Raw genomic sequence first — 22,948 nt, 5'->3', positions numbered from 1 at the left:
CGAGACGTTAATGTGTGTGTGCACATGTGTGTATGTAGTGTGTGTGTGTGTGGTGTGCTCGTGTGTGCATGTGTGAGCGTGTGTGTGAGTAGTGTGCACGTGTGTGCACGTTTCTGTGTAGTGTGCATGTGTGTGTGTGTGTGCAGTGTGCAGGTGTGTGTGCAGGTGTGTTTGGGTGACATCACAGCAGTGGTGACATCATCACTGCATCGTGACATCACTAGATGGAACACTGATGAATTAAAGGAGTGGTGACATCAGAAAGGAGCGGTGACATCATAAAGGAGTGACATTCAGGAGAGAGTCCCAGAATCACACAACTGTAGTTGAATCTGAAGACTCGATCAGACAAAACACATTGACTGAGAGAAGCAGTTGTCTCAAGAGGAAGAGGTATGAATTTTATGAATGCATTGCTTTAGATTACACCTCCCAACAGTACATGAAGCCGTTAAAATTAGCCTCAACATTTAAATGCAGCTTACATGTTAGTTAATAATAATTAGGGCTGCAACTAACGATTATTTTCACTCATTAGACTTTCTACTGAGAGAAGCAGTGAATTTCTCTCCAAAAACCACAAAGCATCGACAAGAATTGACCGTAAATCAGCATCATGGTATCATCAAGAACTTCCCAGCCAGAAGCCATCATGCCAGAGTTCAACGTCCGTCACGTTGTTTCCAAGCTGCTCAACTCCTTCTTTAAGGGGATGACGGCGGATCAGTGGGGATTTTTGAAATCCGGCAGCCCCGACGACGCCACTATGACCATGATGGGAGAGTTGCTGTTGGACATGACAGCGGCCTTGACAAAATCTTTCCTGAAATCTCTGGGGAGCACGACCCTGGCGTCTGAGGACGACGTCCAAATCAATCTGGGCGACACAATCTCTCAGGGTTTTGCCGAAGCTCTGGGCGTCGACGTCTCAGTTCAGTGTCCGAGCTCCAAAAGCTTGACGACATTGATCTCTGAAGAGGTTTCGGAGAGCGTCCGAAGTGCCCTCTCCAGCCCCGAGGGCATAGTTCAGCGCCTCACACCTCCCAGCAGACTCAACAACATGATTCTGCACGCCTGCAAAATGTGCCAGGCGTTCATCGGCAAGATGAAGTCGGTGTTCTCGCCTCGACCGCGCAAGCAGAGGACCATCTGCGAACAATCAGATGTGGAACCGGAACCCTCAGACGCCGAAGACCGCCATGCGGTAACGCCTTCGTCGGACGTCGTGATTGCGATGAAAGACATCACGTATGTCACAATCATCATTAAGAAGCAGTTGAACGACATCACGGACCCTCTCTTGGTTGACGTGCCGGACTCCGAGTACGCGCTGCTGCAATCTCAAAACTCTCGGGAGATTGAAGACGTCGCGGAAGAAATCGCTCGGAGTATCGCCGAAGATGCTGTAAGATCGAATATCTATAATAATATTTAAAACCACGTCTATTCCTGACCGATCAGAACTGTTGTAATTAAAGATCATTAAACCTTATTTATTATGTTTAGATATTTATTTACTGACACCTTCACTGTAAGGTGTACAAGACATACTGTATCACAATGATGGTGTATTGTTTTACTAGAAACATAAATGCACTCTTATTCAATGACAATAAATGAGGTTATTTTAAGGGGGTGGGGGGGACGTGTGTTTTTAAGTGTGAAGATAACTCATACATTAGTTCATTCAATAAGCCTATAAATGTGAGGGACACCACGGCTGTCCGCATTCTGCAGACAGGTTCAGGTGAGTTTACCATTTCAACAAGTGACTGTGAGAGAGCTGGAAAGTATCTCCATCACTCAAGGTGGAAAGAACACACACAGTGACGGTGCAAAGGTGGACAAAACAATCTAATACAGGAAGTGATTATGTTAATATCACATCAATATAAAATAGATACTGTATAAGAGAGAGAATTATGACCCGTTTAACTTCCTAACACTAGCTCTAAGCAGCTTGCCAAGATTTCTTTTAATCAAAGCAAATATTTAAAGGGACTATTTGTAACTTTCAGAAATGCTTGTTAACAGCGACACCTGTGGCTGTGAAATCAACGAAAGTCAGCGTTGGGCTCGTGCTTGTGCTCGCTCTACATAGATATGAACGAGCATCGCTCAACACAGTGAGGCGACACACGTCAGCTAAAACCACAATATCACTCTATATTTCAGCTGCTTGGCAGTAATGTTAGCTGACCAGACGGAGGTCTCTCCATGAATCAATGCTGATACTGTGTTTGCTTCTCCGTTTGGTGCTCCGCAGCGAGAAACTCGTCTCCCTCCGCCCGCAGCCGGAGAGAGCAGGAAGACACCGGCACCCGGTCGGTAACGAGACAATAACGTTTCTCTCTGCATAGTCCCGTCACTTCACAAGACACGGGAAACCTCTGTTGGTCTGGAGGAGCTGCAGCAGTTATTTCTGCACAAACGTCCACTGTACATTCATTAGATATTCTCAGAGCTAAACTAACTCTTCTGCAGTGTGGAGTGAGCGCACGTTCACATCTAGAGGTGGAGTGAGTACGTGAGTACGCGAGAACGCGAGAACGCACGCGCGCTGTCTGAGTGAAGGCAAGCAGTCAGAGGAGCGGAGACGCCGGCGACACGCGAGCACGCATATGCGAGCGCGCATGTGTCCCGACCCGGTACATTTATACGCTTAAAGTTACAAACAGTCCCTTTAAATAATCATAATCATTTGAATTGTGTGTTTTTATGCAAATACGTTCCTATGCAGAGGGTAGTTTAGTTTACTGACTACACTGAGGGCGTTTTATATTTTAATAATTTATGTATTTATTGTGTTGAGTTGAATGTGCTACTTATTTTGTACTGTAATTACCTTGTGCCTTTTCTACTTTTTTAAAGCTGACTCAGTGTAAACTGCTCAGAATTCCAATGTACTTAGGTGCAAATGGCAAATAAAACTCTTGAATCTTGAATATAAGCATGATGTGAGGATTACATTGATTGGCTCTAGCTATGAAACCAGTAATCAGCTGACCACAGCGCTGTGAATCAGCTATCAGCATCAGTACTGAAACACCCTGTGGAATATGCTTTACTGCTGCAGCTGCTCTTGTCATTAGATCTCATTTTGTTGCTGAATAAACACAGCTCCTCTCATGGTGGGACAGGTGTGTGTGGATGCGGAGCTCATACCTGCGGCATCAGCTCCTACAAACATGTGGGTTGTTATCGCCTCATTATTGTGGCCCCCTGGGACAGCACATCCGTGGACTCTGTGGGTGTCATGAAGCACTATAAAACATGATGAGCACAGATCATCAGGCGTGTTGTGAAGAGGGGGCTACTGATTGCCACTGATGAACACATTCGGATTCCTGTGGATATTAGGAGTGATTTTGACTGCGTGAGAAGAATTATACGGGAGCCAGCCGTGTCAGTCATGTGGCAGGTTATGGGCTTAGATTGTGAGCATTAGCGTTGGAGCACATTGCCGGGCTGCCGCTTCCTCCCTACTCATCAAGACTCTCATCAGGCTTGTGGCCATGTGATCCTGTGGTTTCCATCGCCCCTCGCATGTGCTGACATGTTGATTTTCTAAATATTAATACTCACAACTGACACGCATTGAAGCACAAAGATGCTGAATATCAGATTGTCTCATGTGGAGGACGAATAATTACCTAGCATGAGGAAATGAGGAGTCTGGACCGGTGAGAGCTGGCTGACGTACTGTAGTCTAAGCTGGATGGACAGAAAATGTCTGCTGCTGATTAGGTTAGTGATTGAGATCACTACTGCGGTTATCAGTATGCAGTTATACTGCTGTACGATACTATATTATTATTACATTGCCCCTTATATAGTATAAGGGGCAATGTAATATCCTTATATCCTGTACTGTACTTTGCTTTATCATACTATATTATGTTAACATGTCATACTGCACTGTCTTACTACATTATATTTCTATTATGTTGATATATCAATACAGACAACACTAAATATCATTACTTATGAACATTATATATTACTCTACACTGTTTACCTTCATGTGGCCAAGCTGGTGCAACTTGCATGACCTGATCATGAGGTGCTTTAACAGCTTATGCCATTTTTTGCCTTATGCAATGTTTTTTTATATATTGCGATATATCTATCGGCATTATGCTCATGATTGTCCATAGTGAATAGCGATTAATCTCAAATTAATCACAAATTTTTTATCGGTACAAAATGTATCTTAAAGGGAGATTTGTTAAGTATTTAATACTCTTATCAACATGGGAGTGGACAAATGTGCTGCTTTATGCAAATGTATGTATATATTTATTATTGAAAATCAATCATCAACACAAAACAATGATAGATATTGTCCAGAAACCCTCACAGGTACTGCATTTAGCATAAAACAATATGCTCCAATCATAACATGGCAAACTGCAGCCCAACAGGCAACAACAGCTGTCAGTGTGTCAGTGTGCTGACTTGACTATGACTTGCCCCAAACTGCATGTGATTATCATAAAGTGGGCATGTCTGTAAAGGGGAGACTCGTGGGTACCCATAGAACTCATTTACATTCACTGATCTGGAGGTCAGAGGTCAAGGGACCCCTTTGAAAATGGCCAGGACAGTTTTTCCTCACCAGAATTTAGCAGAAGTTTGCAGCTTTATTTATCCTCCTTTCCGACAAGCTATGGTTAGACATGGTTGGTACCGATGCATTCTTTAGGTTTTTCTAGTTTCATATGATGTCAGTATCTTCACTTTAACTTCAAAACTGAGCCGATACAACCTAAAAATCACAATTTACGTAAATGCGTTAAAGAAATTAGCGCTGTTAAAACAAATTTACGTTATCGAGTTTTATCGCATTAACTTTGACAGCCCTAGTTTTTGATTTAAAATATCTTCATTTGGGGGCTTTTCCAAACAAATATTGATATATTATGTGATTGTTTGCAATCAAATCATATATTTCTGCCCCCACTTAAAGTCTCCATGCCACCCTCTTGCCACCCCATGAATATTTCATTGGTGTGTGGCTGTCACACAGCCACCAGAAAACCTTTAGACAGACCTTTAATTATCCGCTGATGAACTGAGGCTGTATTTGTAATTAGAGAAAGAAAATGTTAATGCATGCTATAGAGGATAATGGCGCTCTGTGCATCACGCTGCCCATACATAAATCTACAGAGTCTGTGACTTCACTAATCTGATAAGGCGACACGATCACACTGATTACTGTTAATATGTCCTCACTGCAGAAAGTCAGTTTTTAAAGCTGTAAAACGCACAAATAGCCAAATCAAGAGTTATTTCCCTTCCTCCGTTCATGTGAGTGAGACCCAGACCGAGGCTGGAGCGCAAGCCGTGACGACTGTGGAGGGCTCAATAGAAACCAGCAGGTTGTCTGCATCAGCATTTTCAGAGCAGATATTGATTTGTAAAAGAAATGCAATGCATCAGTGTATTGGTATTTTTTTTACCAAGGCCTAAAATGCTTCATGCCATATTCGTGTGATGTTCTTCTGGAACAAATAGAGACATACTGTATCTAAATATTAGTGCCTGTGTGCTGTAGTATTCATACAACAGGCTATATTAAGCACTGCCGTGTCACAATGAGAACGCTCAAGCTAAAAATAGAGAGCAGCAGAGCTGAATGAAAATGCAAGGCAAATAGATTATACCCCTTTTATGGCAGTTTGACAGACGTGGTGAGAAAACATTAGAAGGTAAAGTTTGTTAGTGATCTCATATCTAAGAACTGTCATAGTCTATAGTGCACAGTGGAACAGACTGTCATCCTCTCCTCTCCTGAGAACTCCACTGAATCCTGCTCAATTACAAAAAACGGCATTTAACATTCAAAGAGTCGAGCGCATAATGCTTCAGATCACTCCCCTGATTAGTATCCGTGCTTCAGTCTGCTGTTTCAAGCTGTTTTCAACTCATTTCTCAGTCTGGCATTTAGCTACATGGTAAATACTGGAGAATGGTGCGAGGGTTAAACTACAGCTCAACGAGACAGAGCGAGGTAGGCACAGTCAAGATCAGCATCGGTAGATGAGAAGGTCAGTTCATACTCGCCAAGCCTAACTTTGTTTCCTGCATTCTGGTGACTTAAAGCTGCAGTGGGTAGAAATGGAGCAAATATAAATAAAAAAAGTTATGTTTATAAAACGGTCACTATATCCTGACATCAGTGCATGAGACAGGTAATCTGAAAAAAATCATGTGCATCTGTGTCCTCCGGTGCTCCTAATGCCAAGCACCACCTACCGGCCGGAGCTAGCCAATAGGGATGCTCTCTGAAATGACCTGCGATTGGTCAAAATCTCCTGTCCCGGGCTAGATGTTCTAAAGCCTGAAAACAGAGCCATGAGGAGGTGCAGAAGTCTAGTTATCTCTCAGAACAATATTACAATTAAAATATGCTGAAAGATTATTATGGGATTTTTGCCCAATGATGCCAAAAATATACTGCCTACTGAAGCTTTAAAGAATGAAAATTTCAAAATAATTCTAATTATAAAGTACATTGCAATGGCAGTTTTATGTTAAATAGCCTACTTTTAATTCTAAAATACAGAGTAACTGGCCCCTCGGGTGTGAACTTGTGTGAACTCTGGCATCATCAGTTTCCTTTCATTCACTCATTCATTCATTTTCTGCCCCTGCTTGTGTAGGCTTATTTCTTTCTCCTACTCTCTCACTCACTGAAGGTCCTTTCAGACACTACGTGACAACGCCACCACTGCGCTCTGAAACCTGTTATTTCCAATGGATTGCGCCACACCACGGCGGCTTTTTGCTGCATCGAGTGAAGCCCAACTTTGGGTGCAGCGCGCACTGAAAATGTGCAGCCCTCTTCCCCCAGAAAACAACATCTGGTGTAGCTGTATTGTTGTCCGGGTGGAAACAGTAGGGCATATACACTGTGTACAGCGCCACAAACAGATTGAGATAACGAAAAGGAAATAAAGGTGTGAACATTTGTCATAAATCGGGAGAATTGGGACCGTTGCCATTGCAACCGTTGTAGCAGGCTTACTTCTGTATAAACTAAACAGACTTAAGGCAAGTCGCAGACTCACTGAGGTGAGGTTTTGCATTAACGACTAAAACGAGCAGTGGAGTTGTAACCTTACGAAGCATAGAGAGCCAGAGGACATGAGTTCAATTTAATAACTTAATGCTTCATCCACACACTCTTGTCACAGCGTAGGAAAGCACAGTGCTATCGCCAGATGAGGGACAACTTTGTCTGTTGTTACTAAAATATTTTAACAGCAGCAGTCATACAAAGCATAGAAGAGTTCAGTAAACCCTCAAAACAAACACAAAGAACAGTTGTATTGTATACAATATATAATGTATTACATACATTATTATATTCGCCAACCAATAAAGTGGTGAATATTGACTAACTGATCAGTACATGGAGCAGGTGTGGTAAACTGCTACTTTCCTCAGCTTTTCTCAGTCAGTTCTGGGATTGACACAAAGAACTTTTCACCCACAAATGTACCTTTCACAGAGTTTCATGTGGAGCAGTCCTGCAGAAAAGCAGCATTATTATGTTGTGGCGGTACTGAGTTCCCCAGACTTTAGTTGTTCAGTCAGAAGACTGAAAAACTGTTCCCATCCACATAATAATATAAAATAAAATGCCTTCTTAATAATAATAATGAACAAATGCCTCTTCAATAATAAACAATTAAGGAAACTGAAATATTGGTTTTACTTTTCCTTTTACCCTCCTTTAAAGTTTTCCCAAATAAAATACACTAAAAGAAATGGGTATAAAGGGTTTCATTGAAAATCAACAAATGAATAGAATACAAAAATACAGCCTGCAGGCGTTAGGCTATTGTAAGGCAAGCCAGATCATTGCACAAATAGTACTAAACGTCCCAGTGCAGGTAACCCAATTGGTTGGCACTTAACTTATTTCCCCAACTAGGAGAGTCAACACTCTCAACAAACAAAACACAAAGATCACAGAATCCCAAAAGGGCCCAAAACAGACCAGAGTTTCTGATAAAGCTGATAACACATGCTGCATTGAGTGAAGGAGAAATCAGAATGACCCTGGGTGTGCAGTTTCCCTCCTCTTTTAAGCCCTACAGAAAGGGCGTCGTTACACCCTGATTGGCCAAGAGGGGAATGCACCAAGCTGCTCTCAACTATCATTTAAGAGCCAGTCCCCACACCCTGCGCAACAGGTGAACTGAATAACCCTCTAATCACTCAGCAACTCAACCAAAAAAACACCAGGGAAAAGGGAAACAACAGCAAGCACCAGAGAATTGGCAGCTGCCACAATGTGAACAATGTGCTGATTTCAGAAATTGTAAATGTTTGCAGGAGAGTGCGTGTGTGTTCTTGACAGTCAGTCAGAAGTTTCCTATGAGCAGCCCGCCCCTAAAGGGGGTGTCAGAGCTCTTTCCTGGAGGAGAAAAGTGATGCATTGCACCCAGCTGCACAGTCGCTGACTCAAGACTCCAACCAATTTTCTTTTAAAGTCAGTGATCAGTTCACCTCCAGTATTATTGGATTTTGGCCTGACACATTTTGTTTCTGAATCTATGACTTCAAAAGGTTATTAACAGCCAGCTCACGTCACTAATCACAGATGCCAGGCGGCTCTTTGTAACGGAGTGAAGGGAACGGTATTAAAGCCAGTTTCCTCTACCAGGTGGCCGCTCACTTTCAGGGGGAACTACAGCTTGTTTGATGTGTCTTTTGACCCTGTGAAATTGCAGGAGTTCATTTCGCTGAAATGATAAATCTTTATGAGAAACATGAGCTGGCAGACTTTTTAAATGTGCTCTGTGATGTTAAGTTGAAATGGATACCCCGTCAGAGCAGCCATAGCAGAGGTAAAGAGAGATGCTCTTTGTTGCAGATGGATTTAATGCCACTGACTTGCTTATTTGTGTTGAACCAGGTCCTGCTGTGGTAAAACCCCTCTTTTGTAAATGGAAGGTTCAAGCTTATTCTTGGCTTGTTAATAAATAAACAAGATTTTTTTTTTTCTTGTACTTGTACTCAGGTCCCTTTTAACATTGCTAGATTGATCTTTTTCCAGAAGGTTCAGCACCATAGACTGTGGGGAAGGGTAGAGGTTTACTACTGGCTGCCAGAGCCAGAAATCTGGATTGGTGGAGAAGCCTGGATGGCACGGAGATGCAGTGAGCAAGGTGGAATGTCATAGGCGGTGACAACTGTCAATCAAGCAGATACCTGTACAGTATAGAGAGGCAAAGACCCCCCCCCCTTCTGGTGGACCACCATGGGACCTTATTTCGGAAAGAAATATGAACTGTACTCAACGGAGAGAGACAAATATTTTTGATCCCGTTTGAATTGCACCATGAATCACACAGATGATGTTTGTCAATTTAAAAGATGATTTTGCAATTCAAGAAAGTCTCAGTTTGTTATAAAACTGTTATAAAACTTTCTAATTACTGAAAATACGTAATAAGAAAGACTATAGCCTACACCCAAAAGTCGCGTAAGTGACGTCACCTGCCTCCCGCCTATGTGTTTTGTACTGGGATGAACTCACACCAGCAACAGGTCTGACTCATTCTTTCTCTTCCCAGCTGATAAACAGACCAGGAGTCTCTGGATAAAACACATCAGGTCAGATCACGTTACATTTGTGCGTGGAACATAGTTAGCTAGCTAGCTAGCGTTGGTGACGTATATTGTACGAGACGTGAGATGTAGTTCACTGAGCGGTTTCACACAAAACTAAATGATACTACGACAAACTGAGACTTTCTTGACTTAAAAAAATATCTTTTCAATTGACAAATGTCAATCGTGTCAAATGTGTGATTCGTGGCGCAATTCAAACAGGATCAAAAAATGATTTGTCTCTCGTCGTTGATTATCGTACATATTTCTTCTGGAATAAGGTCCCATGGGCTCTACCGGAAGGGGCGGGACTTCACCTTTCTATAGTGGCTTGTGCCATTGTCCCCTTTACCCTCATTCGATGAAGTTCTTCTGAACCAAATCAATATTACTGCTAGAACTACTGTTATTCTGATGGTTGTTTGGTGTTGGCATCTTTTTCTTTAAGTGTCTGAATTGAGGAGGAACTTGTAAGTTGTTTTCTTTGCGTCTGAGACGTGTCTTATCAGTGGTAACGTATGAGCGCAGCGTAGAGCGGCGGCGATGATTAGCTAGCCAGTGGGGCATATACACGGGAACTCACATGCACAGAAATGCGTGTACAGCGCAGAGAAGCTCTGATTACAACACACACAGAAGGAGAGAGACTTCATTCTCTGCTCAGATAGACATTATTCCATTATATCTTTACATAGCAAATAGTTGTTTGATGCCATATTAATGCTCTGAATATGGAATTTAGCACCTTTAAAGTCAGCTCTGTTCTGAACAGGTAGTCAGTGGAGATGTTTAATGCTTGATTTATACTCCTGTGGCTGTGCGCATATGCATTGTACTGTAGCGGATTGCAAGGATGTAATTTCTTTTGGATTTTGATCCTTTGTCAGGCGGTCTTCGATAGGTGTGATTCAATAGTTCCATATAAGTTTGGCCCAACACAACTCCATGGCTGGAAATAAATGATGTTAGAGTTGGATGATGAGGAGGAGCTCCTGTGCCTAAAATTAATAAGGTGGTTGTTGTGGTTTTAACGGATGTGAAGTATTTGCCCGGACATGCCACCTCCTGGCTCTGATGTCCAATGAAACTTCTGCGGTGTTCGCGTTGCCTGACGCAAAGTCACATTTAACTTTGCAACACATTCTCATTCCCAACTCGTTGAATACAGAGGCTTGGTCAGTGGCCCCAACGCTTTGTCCACACTGGGAACGTCAGGACCGCGTGGCGGCTGCGTTTCGCAGCTGCGTTGCATGGTGGCTGCGTGATTCACGTGTTGGGTGATCACACCAGCTGCGTTTCAGCTGCGTGTCTGCTGCGTTTCTGCTGCTGCATCTGCTGCTGTCAGCACTTTCTTTCCACATAGAGTTTGCCTTTCATAATGGCCATTTAATTTCATTATAAATGTCATTTATATTTATTTTAGACAGAGAAAGGTTAAGAAACGTATGGTAATTTGTAAATAATAGTAATAATCCACAATTAAAACCCCGTACTATATTCATTCATGGAATTCTCAAAGTCCAGCACATATTTCAGAATAAAAGCCTTGTGTTAACAAATGAAGGAATTCTGTCCACAGAAAAAAAGCTTCAGGGCTTTTATTTTGAAATGAACCCTCTAGCTTCAGTTTTGGACGCGTCAGGGACGGCGTGTCAATATACACTCGTTATGCATGGCGTATTTTCAGAATAAACTTCTGTCTTCACAGGAAGTAAGGTTTCGGCAACAAAACCACTTAGCCTCGATGTGTCGGAAACAGCCGCTGAGGGCCACTGACCAAGCTGCGGTACTTGATGAGATGGGAGTGAGAACGGGTTGAACATAACAAGGCTAATATTCCATTCTATATTTTGAACAAATAAAATTAGAAAAACCCTGCATTCGTTTTTACAGTCTAGAGGCCATGAGTGGTTCTGTATCTTTATGTACTTATCATTTGCTTCAGTTATTTCAGTTATTGGCCATGGCAGTGGCTGCCTGATGAGCACTGATCAAAACATGCCGGGCGCTCTAATCTTTTAAATAAATGCGTTTAAAAAAGCATGAAAATTAGTTTTAACAACAAGATTCAATCCATATTTAACTGCATACTGGGAAGAAAACAAACAAAAAAAAACCATCTGCTTTGCTACTAAAAATGCGAAATGGTTGAAAAATAATCTGCTTCGATTTTGGAACAATTGTAATAAACTCCCATTGATTTAATAAACCAGCAGCACAGTATCAATAGTGCAAGACAGTCTAGAGAATACAATAATAATAATATATTTGAAAAAGCTAATAATTGATATTTTTTACTGATGCTTCTATGGATTATTAATAACCTAATAAGCATTAGTTAATAGTGTTTAATAACAGATAATAGCAAGAGGCAATAACATTAGTAATCTAATATTTAATAGTTGATAAACATGAATCCTAAGACCCAATAGTGACTAAAAACTAAATATCAACCCAGCACTCATTACACAAAAACCAGGGCTGTCAATCGATTAAAATATTTAATCGTGATTAATTGCATAATTATCCAAAGTTAATCGTGATTAATCACAAATTAATCGCACATGTTTTATCTGTTCAAATGTACCATAAAGGGAGATTTGTCAAGTATTTAATCCTCTTATCAACACGGGAGTGGGCAAATATGCTGCTTTATGTAAATGTATGTATATATTTATTATGTGCATGTGATTATCATAAAGTGGGCATGTCTGGAGACTCGTGGGTACCCATAGAACCCATTTTCATTCACATATCTGGAGGTCAGAGGTCAAGGAACCTCTTTGAAAATGGTCATGCCAGTTTTTCTTCGCCAAAATTTAGCATTAGTTTGGAGCGTTATTTAGCCTTTTTTGCTACAAGCTAGTATGACATGGATGGTACCGATGGATTCATTAGGTTTTCTTAGTTTCATATGATAACAGTATCTTCACATTTTCATCTTTTAAAACTGAAACCAATACAACTTAAAAATTGGATTTATGTTAACACTTTATCGTGTTAACTTTGACAGCCCTAATAATAACCATGAATAACCTAATCTTAAATATGTATTACCTTTCACAACGTCTAACTGATTACTCAATAATTAATAACATATTACTTATTAACAATGACAGGCTTGCTAATAGTTAATAACATTAAATACCTAATACTCAATAGTCAGTTACTGTTAATAACACAATGCTTAATTGTTAAACAGAAATAAGCTAAAATGAATTTGGTAATAACCATTTATAACATAATACTTCATGTTAATAACCTAATGTGAAATGAATACATGCTTTGACTATCTCCTTAGTTACATTATAGGTTCAGTCCATATAAATATGAATTGGTAAATACTAGGGCTGGGACGATACACCTATCTCGCGTTTCGATACTATCATGATACTTGGGTGCTGATTAGATATGTATTGCAATTTTTAAGTATTGCGATTCGATATTGCGATTTATTGTGATTTTTGTTCACTTTTTTAAGACTAGACCATAGGAAAAATGTAATCATAAACTTCTAGGGACTTTTACTTTGGAAAATATCTAAATTAATCCAGTAAGAATGTTTGATTTTCATCATGTATGTAGTCAGAGATGTCCTGAAGTCAAACATATCAGTTATTGTCGGGAATTATTTATTAAATTTTTTTCAGCAACCAAAAAAAAAAAAAAAAAAAAGACATTTCCCTCACAGATTAGTGGTATTTTCTTTTTAAGGGACATGTAATGTTTTATACTTCTGGTTATGATAATAATAATAATAATAATAATAATAATAATAGTGATAATATAATCCAATCAATCTTATTTCCATATATATATTTTGTATATACAGTTCCCTTTGTTAACACCTTATTTTGAAAACCGGACGTAGTCCCACGTGTCTACTTCCTCTAACTTCTCCAAGGTGGTCTCTAGCTCTCCTGTCAGCTCCGTTCTCTTTATCCATCCATGGTCAGCTCCATCGGGGCCGTTTCAATGCAGAGAACACAAATGTCAGTACAGTATATGGTGCTCTACAGTTGTAGCGTCGGCCCATTTGACCACGGTGATGAGAGCGATGGCCGGCTTGACCGCACGTTCACGCAAGACGATAATATTACCTGTCCATGATGTCTAGCTCTGCTTTTCCCGTCAATGAGCCCAGCCGCCCTACGGAGGAAGTTCATTTCGGCTGCTTGTATCCGCGATCTCATTCGTTCGGTCACTACCCAAAGCTCATGACCATAGGTGAGGGTTGGAATGTAGATGGACTAGTAAATCAAGAGCTTTGCCTTCTTTTGCCATCTCCCTTTTCACCATGACGGTCCGGTATAGCCCCCGCATAACTGCAGACTCCGCACAATTTCAAAATCATAAAAAGAAATCGCGATACATAGGTGAATCGTTTTTTTCCCCCCACCCCTAGTAAATATTAATTGTCTGTCTGAATCCTCAGTAAAGTGATCACTGGATAAAACATGCATTGACAAACATATTTCAGATAATGACGTCTACTAAATATATAGTCGGTCTTGAAGCAGTCTTGGATTTTTCATGTTCATCTTTTCTATTCTGCCCTTTGTTGAGATTTCATCTTGCATTTATGGTTAAGACACGAGGTATGAAATAATTGTAGTTGTGTTCCTATCTTGATCTCCGCCTCTCACATTCCAAGTTAATGGAAGTAATTATAGCTCATTTATTTTGTAAGCTCTGGACATTTAATTGTCAGGGAAATATGTGCCCATACTGTGCCCCTTTTGTTCTTTGCTTTTGAGCTCTGTTCCTGTGAGAAAACCCCCAGGACTCCAAACTCAGTGTACTTTCCTTTTTCCTTTCTGGATTTGACAGCTTACATGCTGCTCCATTTGTGGAGCAAAGGTTGTGACCCAGGAAAGCCATTAAAATCCACTGTGTAAAGTGAAAAATAGACAAGCTTTTGGAGTTCAGAAGTTCGCGCTAGTTTTAGCTATTAATGGTGATATGGGATGGATTGGAGAAATGTGCAGTGATCTGGATTTGAAACAACATCTTGAATCGGGGGGTCTTGCATGGACATCCAGGTTACAGTGCAATGAGACTATAATCCGTATGTTTCAGGAAAGATGGTCTGGTGCTGTTTGGTACAAACCAACATCGCGGTCATAGTTTCTCAGAAAAGCAAGCATGATGGTTAAACCTACCTGTTACCATCAGCCATAGAAACAAGAAGGCTTCACTGCCTTCCTGAGGAGGGAAGGTGAGACTGAAGACAAATGATTTAGAGTGATGCAAACAACATGCTTTTCGGCAAACCTTACTTTTTTTTCGTCAGTTTAGGTAAATTGACGATGAGGAATTACCCTGAGAAATTCCATAGCAGCCCGTTTAGCGACTGATGTCTGTAGTGTACTCCCTCAATACTGGACCAATTTTAAGTGTTGCCCCCATTAGTCACTTTAGCCCTGTTTCGACCGCAGGAACTTTCCCCTGGAACTAAGAACCTTTTGAGGAACTCGTTGTGTTTCGACCGCAGGGACCAGGGTCTAAATTAAGTTCAGGGGACATTTTACGGGACCTTTTTACCCCCCCAAAAAGCCCTGGTTGGGGAGTAGTACTTTCTGAAAGTACTGCCACTTTTGGGTGGAGTGTGCGGGGATGACCGTTGCTGATTGGTCAAACATGCACACAGCACTGCTGCTTCAACAGCTTCTACTCATGAACCGTTTCATTCATAAACAAGGAAGTACTCCGGTATCGATTTAGGACGAGAGGAGAGCATTTCTTTTTGCTTAATAACATTGAAAGTAATGTTCGGCTCTGCCGTCAGCTTCTCCGACTCATTTAAAAAAAGACAGAGAGAACAAGAGAGAGACATGGTGCGAGCGGTAGAAGAGAGAGAGACGTAGCAGTAAGACGGTGCTGTAAATGACAGAGAGAAAAGTTATTTTCTGATTGTTTCATGCCGTTAACGTTCTAAAGCACAAATAAATAACTAGGGGTGTAACGATACGTTTTACAACGATATGATACGATACGGTTTCCATGGTTTCCGATACGATTCAAGGACGATATTTGGCTCATCTAGAGCAATACGATACGATACAATGAGTTGAAATCGATACAGCAACTTTTGTTGCCAAAAATGTAATCAGTGTGACTGTGAAATAAATATCTGATACTGGACAGAGCAGGTCAGGATTTTATTTGAAAATAATAAAAAGTGCAACTTCAGGACCTGCTGATTCAGTTCTCAAGACACAAGGCAGTGCAATGTTTAACACAAAATATAATAAACCAACTTCTATTGAAGTTAAATGAACAGTGGTTTAACCTGCTGCTTCTGTCCTCATTTTCAATATAAACAGTAGATCAATAATACAGAGATCAACCGCTGATAGTGATCAAACAGCTGATAGTGATCAAACAGCTGATAGTGATCAGACAGCTGATAGTGATCAAACAGCTGATAGTGATCAAACAGCTGATAGTGATCAAACGGCTGATAGTGATCAAACAGCTGATAGTGATCCGACCGCTTGGAACAGAATCATTCCTCTACAAACGCTGTTTAAATAATCTGCTGATAGTAATCCAGTAGTCCACCTACAGGGTTCATTTGGGCTCTTTTCATACATGAAAACATACGGAACAACATTTTAAAGGTCCCATATCGTGCTCTTTTTCAGGATCATACTTGTATTTTGTGTTTCTACTAGAACATGTTTACATGCTGTAATGTTAAAAAAAACCTGTATTTACCCTGTCTGAAACGCTCTGTTTTAGCGCATTTTGAAGGAATTGCGACGAAATTGCAACAGAATTGCGTTGCTAGGCAGCAACTTGGGTCCATGTGTACTTCGTGTCAGCTGATGACATTCACATACGCTGCAACCAGGAATAAACTGGAACACATTTAGAATTTTTACGTTTAAATCTGTGTAAAGGGTCTAAATATTGTATATTTGTGACATCACAAATGGACAGAAATCCTGACAGCTTGTTTCAAATGCAGAGTTTCTAAATACGGGCTGTGTGTATTTCCCTGTGGATTGAGTGTTTCAATATTTTCACATTATTTATATAACACTTAAACCTGCTTTATAATAAAAACACATGAAAATTTCACTTTTTTATAATATGGGACCTTTAAAACTACGTTAGACTAACGTTAGTTGAATTTCTGTTTTGTTTTCTACTTTACTCCCGTCGTGATAATTTGACTCGCAGACCGTCTGCTCTCCGTCTGGATATGTGAGGCTGATGCTGCGTGTACATAGATATCATGACGGTGAAAGGAAAGTCATTTTCTCTGAATGAAAAACCGGTGGGTGAAGCCGTCCCCGTCAAGTGATTGATAGCGCCTGCTCTCGTAATGCCCCTAAAATGAAACTCCGTCGACCGGCTCCTCTGCATCGCAGCGCCGGCAGCTCATGCAGAACTGGTGCCCGTCTCCCTTCACGCCGTTACCGGGCGAGAGAGCGAGGAGTCCAGTGCGCCGTTCGTCTGTATGCACGCTATGGATGCGTGCTCGCGCTGCAGAGGGCGGAGCTGGCGAGCTGGCGCATGTCTGAGAGTGAACAGGAGTAACGTTTAATATTTCTTCACTAATAAAAGTGCTAAAAAACACTTTGACATAACGTTTGTCATCCTTAAATACAAGGTGCAAATCATTAGTATCAATACAATCCATTTTTGCGTTTCAGAACGATTTTATATCGATATACGTCTCCCGTGAAGGACAACTTGCCGAGTACCTATCGATGTAGTTGGATCGTAGGAATATAAATCGATACATCGATGTAGTAGATGAATCGTTACACCCCTATAAAAAACACTCAACAGATGATTTACTGTGGAGACAGACGCTCTTAGTTTCATTTTCCTCCGCTGCATTTCATTCATCACATCCAACGTGCATCAGTAAATATATGCAGCAGTAAATATTGTCGCAGTGAGACTAAACATTTTTTTTTCCAGCGTGTTTTCTAGATGAAACAGGCGGACACACTGAACTGCAGGCTGCAGAGTGTTGACCACCAGCAGCCCTCGTCTCATCTCATGATGCTTTTTAATACATCAGCGGACCAACTAGCCTAATCTTCGCAGGTCTTTAGACCGCGGTGGAAACACAGACTACAGTGGGCTGAAGGAACCTTTCAATTCCTTGAAAAGTAGTTCCTGGGTCTAAAAGTCCCGAGAACTTTTGGTGGAAACTCAACTTTAGACACAAAAACATGGGGAAATAGGGTCCAGGTTGAAAAATACCAAAGTTACCCTTAAAGTCCATGTGATCAGGGCACGTGCATGGGAATGACACAAAAACACTTCTCTAATTCTATGAAGTTTTTTTGAATTTCAAAATTGAGAATTTATTTATAGGAGGATTTAAATCAAGTATTTTTGATACACTGAGTATCTCTTAAATGGGATGTTCCTTAAAATCAGCTTTCCTTTCTGATTTTTGGACCTCACCTCTATGAAGCGGCTGAGTAGTGTGTCCTGTTATTAACATTGGTACCGAAGGCTTTTGGTGCTAATGTCTCTAAAAGCCCAGTTCGATTAATGGCTTGGTCTGTTCCAAACAAACGAACCCCCCCTCCTACCGCTCGCTCTCCTCTGCTGACGCCAGGTAAAGCACGAGGGAGGAGTCAGTCTTACCTGCGCTGGGTCAAACTCTCAGCAGAGCTTCCCAGCGGAGCAGAGCCCGCCTCTCAGCCTCCAGCTGAAACCCAACACCTGTGACATCATGCATGTAGACATGGACTGCTGGCCGGCCCCTGCTCTCAGAGCTGCAGGCTGTTCACTGCTCTTCACTCCCAGGAGAGATCAGCAGCTCTGACCCGCTCTACCAGCCACTAGGAGCTGATCTGCCTTCAGATCAGTCACGCTGCTGCAGAGCTCCGGAGCCTCTTACCTGTGGTTGACCTCAGCGGCGGCACACCTCCCCCGGGCTCAGTGCTGCATCTGGTTGGAGGGGGGATTGTGTTATGGGCTCTGCTACTTTTGAGGAACAACGCTGAAGTCTGCTAGCACTAATTCTCCTCAGGATTCTCTGTTTTTTTTCCCTCCATGGAGCTTGGCACAGGTAAGCACTTGCCTTTTAGCAACTTGTGAAGTTTTCATGCTGAACGTGGCCACCTGCTCACATGCCTTTTGAGACTTTCTTTTTCATTAGAACTTTGATAGTGGCTCTCTGAATATCTGCCTATCACAGGTTTAATTGTAGGATTCATGGATTGCACTTAACAACAAAACACCCCAATGGAGTTGTTCTCTACAGATGAGGTTTCCGGGCACATACTGCACACACACATGCACACTCACACAAATAGCAAGCTAGGGAGACAAGAGAGAGAAGAATGAACAAACAAGACGGAGCACACACTGAAGACTTCTCTTTGCCTGCAGGAGTGAAACTTTGAGTCCAGTGTGATTCAGTGCAGATACATAGAGAGCTCTATTTGCTGTCCTTGTTGGATGCTTTTACCCTCCTACATGTTTCAGCCAGCCTCCACTGTAAGAGGTCAACTCTAACAGATTGTTCTTTAATAGAGCTTTGTGGTAATAGTCATGATATTCATTTAATTTGTCGAGTAATCTTCTGACAAAGTGCTTCAGGGCAAATTAACAAATCCACAGATGCTTAAAATGCACATTACATGAAACCTGTGAGCAAAAATCAAGATTATGAGGTACTAAGGACTATACAAGTTAGTAGGGCTGGGACGATACACCTATCTCCCGATCCGATACTATCACCATACTTGGGTGCCGATTCGATATTTATTGTGATTCTACAAGTATTGTGATTCAATATTATAATTTATTGCGATTTTTGTTAACTTTTTTAACATTAGACCATGGGGAAAAGTTAAATCATACACTTCTGAGGACTATTACGTTAGAAAGTGTCAAAATGAATACAGTAAAAAGGTTTGATTTTTCATGTTCTGAAGTCAAATCTATCCGTCATTGTCAGGCATTATTTATTATTTTTTTCCCAGTAACCCAAAAATCAAAGATTAAAGACATTTCCCTCACAAATTAGTGGTATTTTCTTTTGAATGTATAAGGGACATGTAATGTTTTATACTTTTGGTGAATATAATTCAATCAATCTTATTGCCATATATGATGTATTTAGTTTTTACAGTTCCCTCTGTTAACACTGGCTCTAGAAAGGGCATTTGCGTTTTCGCACCGGCCAGCATAGTTATCAGACACACTTGGCACAACGGGAGATCCTACACACTAACCCTTTTCAGTAAAAGTATCAATACCATACTGTAACAATCCAGCTTTGAAAATGTTACAGAATTATAATCAGCAAAATGTATTTACAGTATCCAGTGTCCTGTGAGTGTTATGCTGTTATATATTATAATATAGATTTATTATTACTGATGCATTAATTAACTAGTAATTGGAGGTGTCATATAAATGTAGTGGAATAACACAAATATTGAGATGTAGTGGAGTATAAAAATGCATAAAATGGAACCTCAGAATCGTATCTAAGTACAGCACTTGGGTCAATTTATGTTCTGGCCCAATGTTGAATGAATGAATGAATAGTTCTATTTCGGTCATACATCAAAAAAAACAAAACGTTACAGTCTGTGTGAATATAAACCAACACTGTATCCATTTCACACAACAACGTTCAGATAATCAATGACCAAAAGGAATAGGCTGAAGCCCCGAGGCTTATTTGGCTTCTCCTATACAATCCATAAAATAACCCAGAATATCAGCATTGCAAAGGAAAGACAAAAATAACATTTACTCTAAATTGTAATCCTTAATTATTTCACATTTTAAGGCTTTTCTGAAGCTCAACAGAGAGCTACAAAATGTCAACTCATCACTAAGCCATTCCATAATTTGACTCCCAAAACTGACACACATTTATATTTTACATTGGTTCTCACTTTACCTGTTTCAAAAATACACAACCCTCTTGACTTATAATGTCCTTCTTTTAATTTAATTTCTTTTTTAATACAACAGGAAGGCTTTTATTCCTAACTTGAAAAAGTATTTCTAATGTCTTTACGTGCACGATATCCAAAAATGTTAAGATACCGGACTTGAATAATGGATTTGTAGTTTCACGGTAAGACGCTTTATGTATTATTCTAATAGCTCTTTTCTGGAGTTTAATTATCGGGTCTATATTTGTTTTATATACATTTCCCCAAACCTCAACACAGTATGACATATATGGCATTATAAGTGAGCAATGCAATGAGTGATGCTGCTGAGTCTTTCAACCACAATATTATCAACTGCTAATCCCACAGTCCTCTGTAGCCATGAAGATGTAAGCTTAATGAAGCCGCCATTTTGTCAAGACAGGCTGTCCAACATGTTACTACAACTCATTTCACCATGTGTTCTTTCATATCAACGGAATTTACCTGCTCCAAAATACTGGAGTGATGATAAATGAGGCAATATTGTTATTATGATGAGTACATGGTTTGATGTTATGTGATGCACATGGATAACCCTCTGAGAGGTTTTCAGTTTTTTTTCCCAAAGACCTAAAGCAGAAAACTTTAAAACATTCATCTTAAGATGTATTTAGATTGAACTAGAAACAATTGCAAATCAAAAGCTTGAACAGATTGAGGCAACAAATCTCTGTTGAGTTGAAAATGTTCAGCGAAAAAATTTAGGAAAAAAAAAAAGAACAAAAAGAGACGACCTTCCAGTCCCACTAGAAATTGTCACAGTGTAATTCAGTTGTACGTCCTTGTAACGTAGGTTGTAGTAGACCTTCAGTGATGTAGGGGTTCTTTGTACTCTCAGTCAGTCAGTATACCAGCAGGTTAACACAGTTAATACAAGACAGCATATTTGCCCATCTCACGACTAACCAACTATGCTCTTTTGTAGAGTTGAAGGGAAACTTTGCCGATTTCAAACCGGCAAAATTCCCTCGCCGGCAAATGTGCGGAGAGCTCTGAGTGCCCGTAACATGGATCGTTCATTTGCACATAGTATACCACCCATAGACTGTACATAAGAAGTGGACGTAGTCACCATGAAGTCATCGGTTGGTTGTGGACTATGGTGTCGCAGCCTCAAGTTCGGCATTTTGGCCGTCGCCATCTTGGCTTTTTGGAACCAAGATGGTGGTCTTCTGGCTGAATAAGAAATTTTTAGACGGTCCAATGTTATATATAAGGCTACAATCAATATTGTTATAATAACAATGTATCAAATAATTGTAAAAGATGCATAGACTGTCACCGCAACGTCACCCGTTGGTTTTGTGGACTACGGCTCTGAAGCCTCAAGTTCAGCATTTTCGCCGTCGCAATGTTGTTTTTTTTGCAATCAGAAGTGACACCAGAGGGTGGAGCTAAGTTCAACCCAACGCTGAACAACACATTTTTAGGCAAACAAAATTTTACAATTAACTTTCATGAACTGAAAACACACTGTGAAAGGGTTAAAGTTGCAAGATGAAAACACAGACAAACTCCCAGACCGGACAACGCCGTGGTAGCGACCTGTCAATCACAAGGTAGTCCCGCCCTAAAGCATCCCCTGCTTTATGGTCTATCTGACGCTAAATGGGACCATCATTTACTAAATGAACATCATGCTGTATTGAAGAAGACTTGAATCAGACTTTTTTTTTGCAACCAGAGGAGTCGCCTCCCCACCCCAACTCCAAAGAATGCAAGTTTAAGGCACTTCGACATTGCCTGTGCTTTTCAGAACCGGACGTTGCCGCCTGATACCAACCACATTACAATGATACAAAGCCGGTTGAAAATCTGCAAATGCCACGCAGAGGACGGTTATGTGAAGTTGGATGATTGGGGTGACACAGCTAACCCAGCTTCCTCCCTTTTACACTTTGGATATTTCTGTTACCTGACAGGTCAGCTTTGTCAAGATGGTTTGCTGTTGGTCAGCAGCAAAACTTGGTGTGTCAAACCTTCTTAATATGAACTCTATGTAAAATCAACTTCAAAATCTCACTGTTATAAATGCTGTCGTGACTGAGCTCTTACAGCTTGTGGAGAGGGATAGCAAAACATTTGGAAAATGCCAATTTTATTTTATTTTTTTGTCTTTGATATGTTTTTGTGTGTCGATTTTCAAATGACAGATTTGATGTAGCAGTCGAGGTATTTATATGTATTCAATCAAATTGCCGTTTGAATGCCGTTGAAGTCCAACAGCAGAGATGTGTGTATACCTTTGAGAAGTACAGATGTTATCTAGTGTGGGCTGTGGTAGTGTTGTAAAGAAACAAAGCATGGGAAATGAACGTGTGGAGCAATGGAAGTGGCTGCGCAGAAGAGCGGTAAAGTTCCCTCTCCCACTAGGTTCATAT

At 40.7% G+C, this 22,948-nt stretch overlaps 2 protein-coding genes across 8 annotated transcripts in view; both read left to right on the top strand.

The window, feature by feature from the left end:
• The window catches only part of ptprfa (protein tyrosine phosphatase receptor type Fa), a 454,009-nt gene that overhangs the window by 64,406 nt on the left and 366,655 nt on the right, over nt 1–22,948 (top strand). The gene's annotated exons all lie outside the window — the stretch shown is intronic.
• Nucleotides 172–18,430, top strand: LOC119488548. Its single transcript, XM_037770301.1, has 3 exons — nt 172–393; nt 539–1,405; nt 18,221–18,430. The coding sequence occupies exons 2-3, from the start codon at nt 617–619 to the stop codon at nt 18,428–18,430; spliced, it is 999 nt and encodes a 332-aa protein (XP_037626229.1). The 5' UTR covers nt 172–393; nt 539–616.

Source organism: Sebastes umbrosus, chromosome 5, assembly GCF_015220745.1.
Source record: "Sebastes umbrosus isolate fSebUmb1 chromosome 5, fSebUmb1.pri, whole genome shotgun sequence".
NCBI lineage: Eukaryota > Metazoa > Chordata > Actinopteri > Perciformes > Sebastidae > Sebastes > Sebastes umbrosus.
Note: the sequence above shows the minus strand (reverse complement) of the source record. Positions and strands in the feature narration are given on the sequence as shown.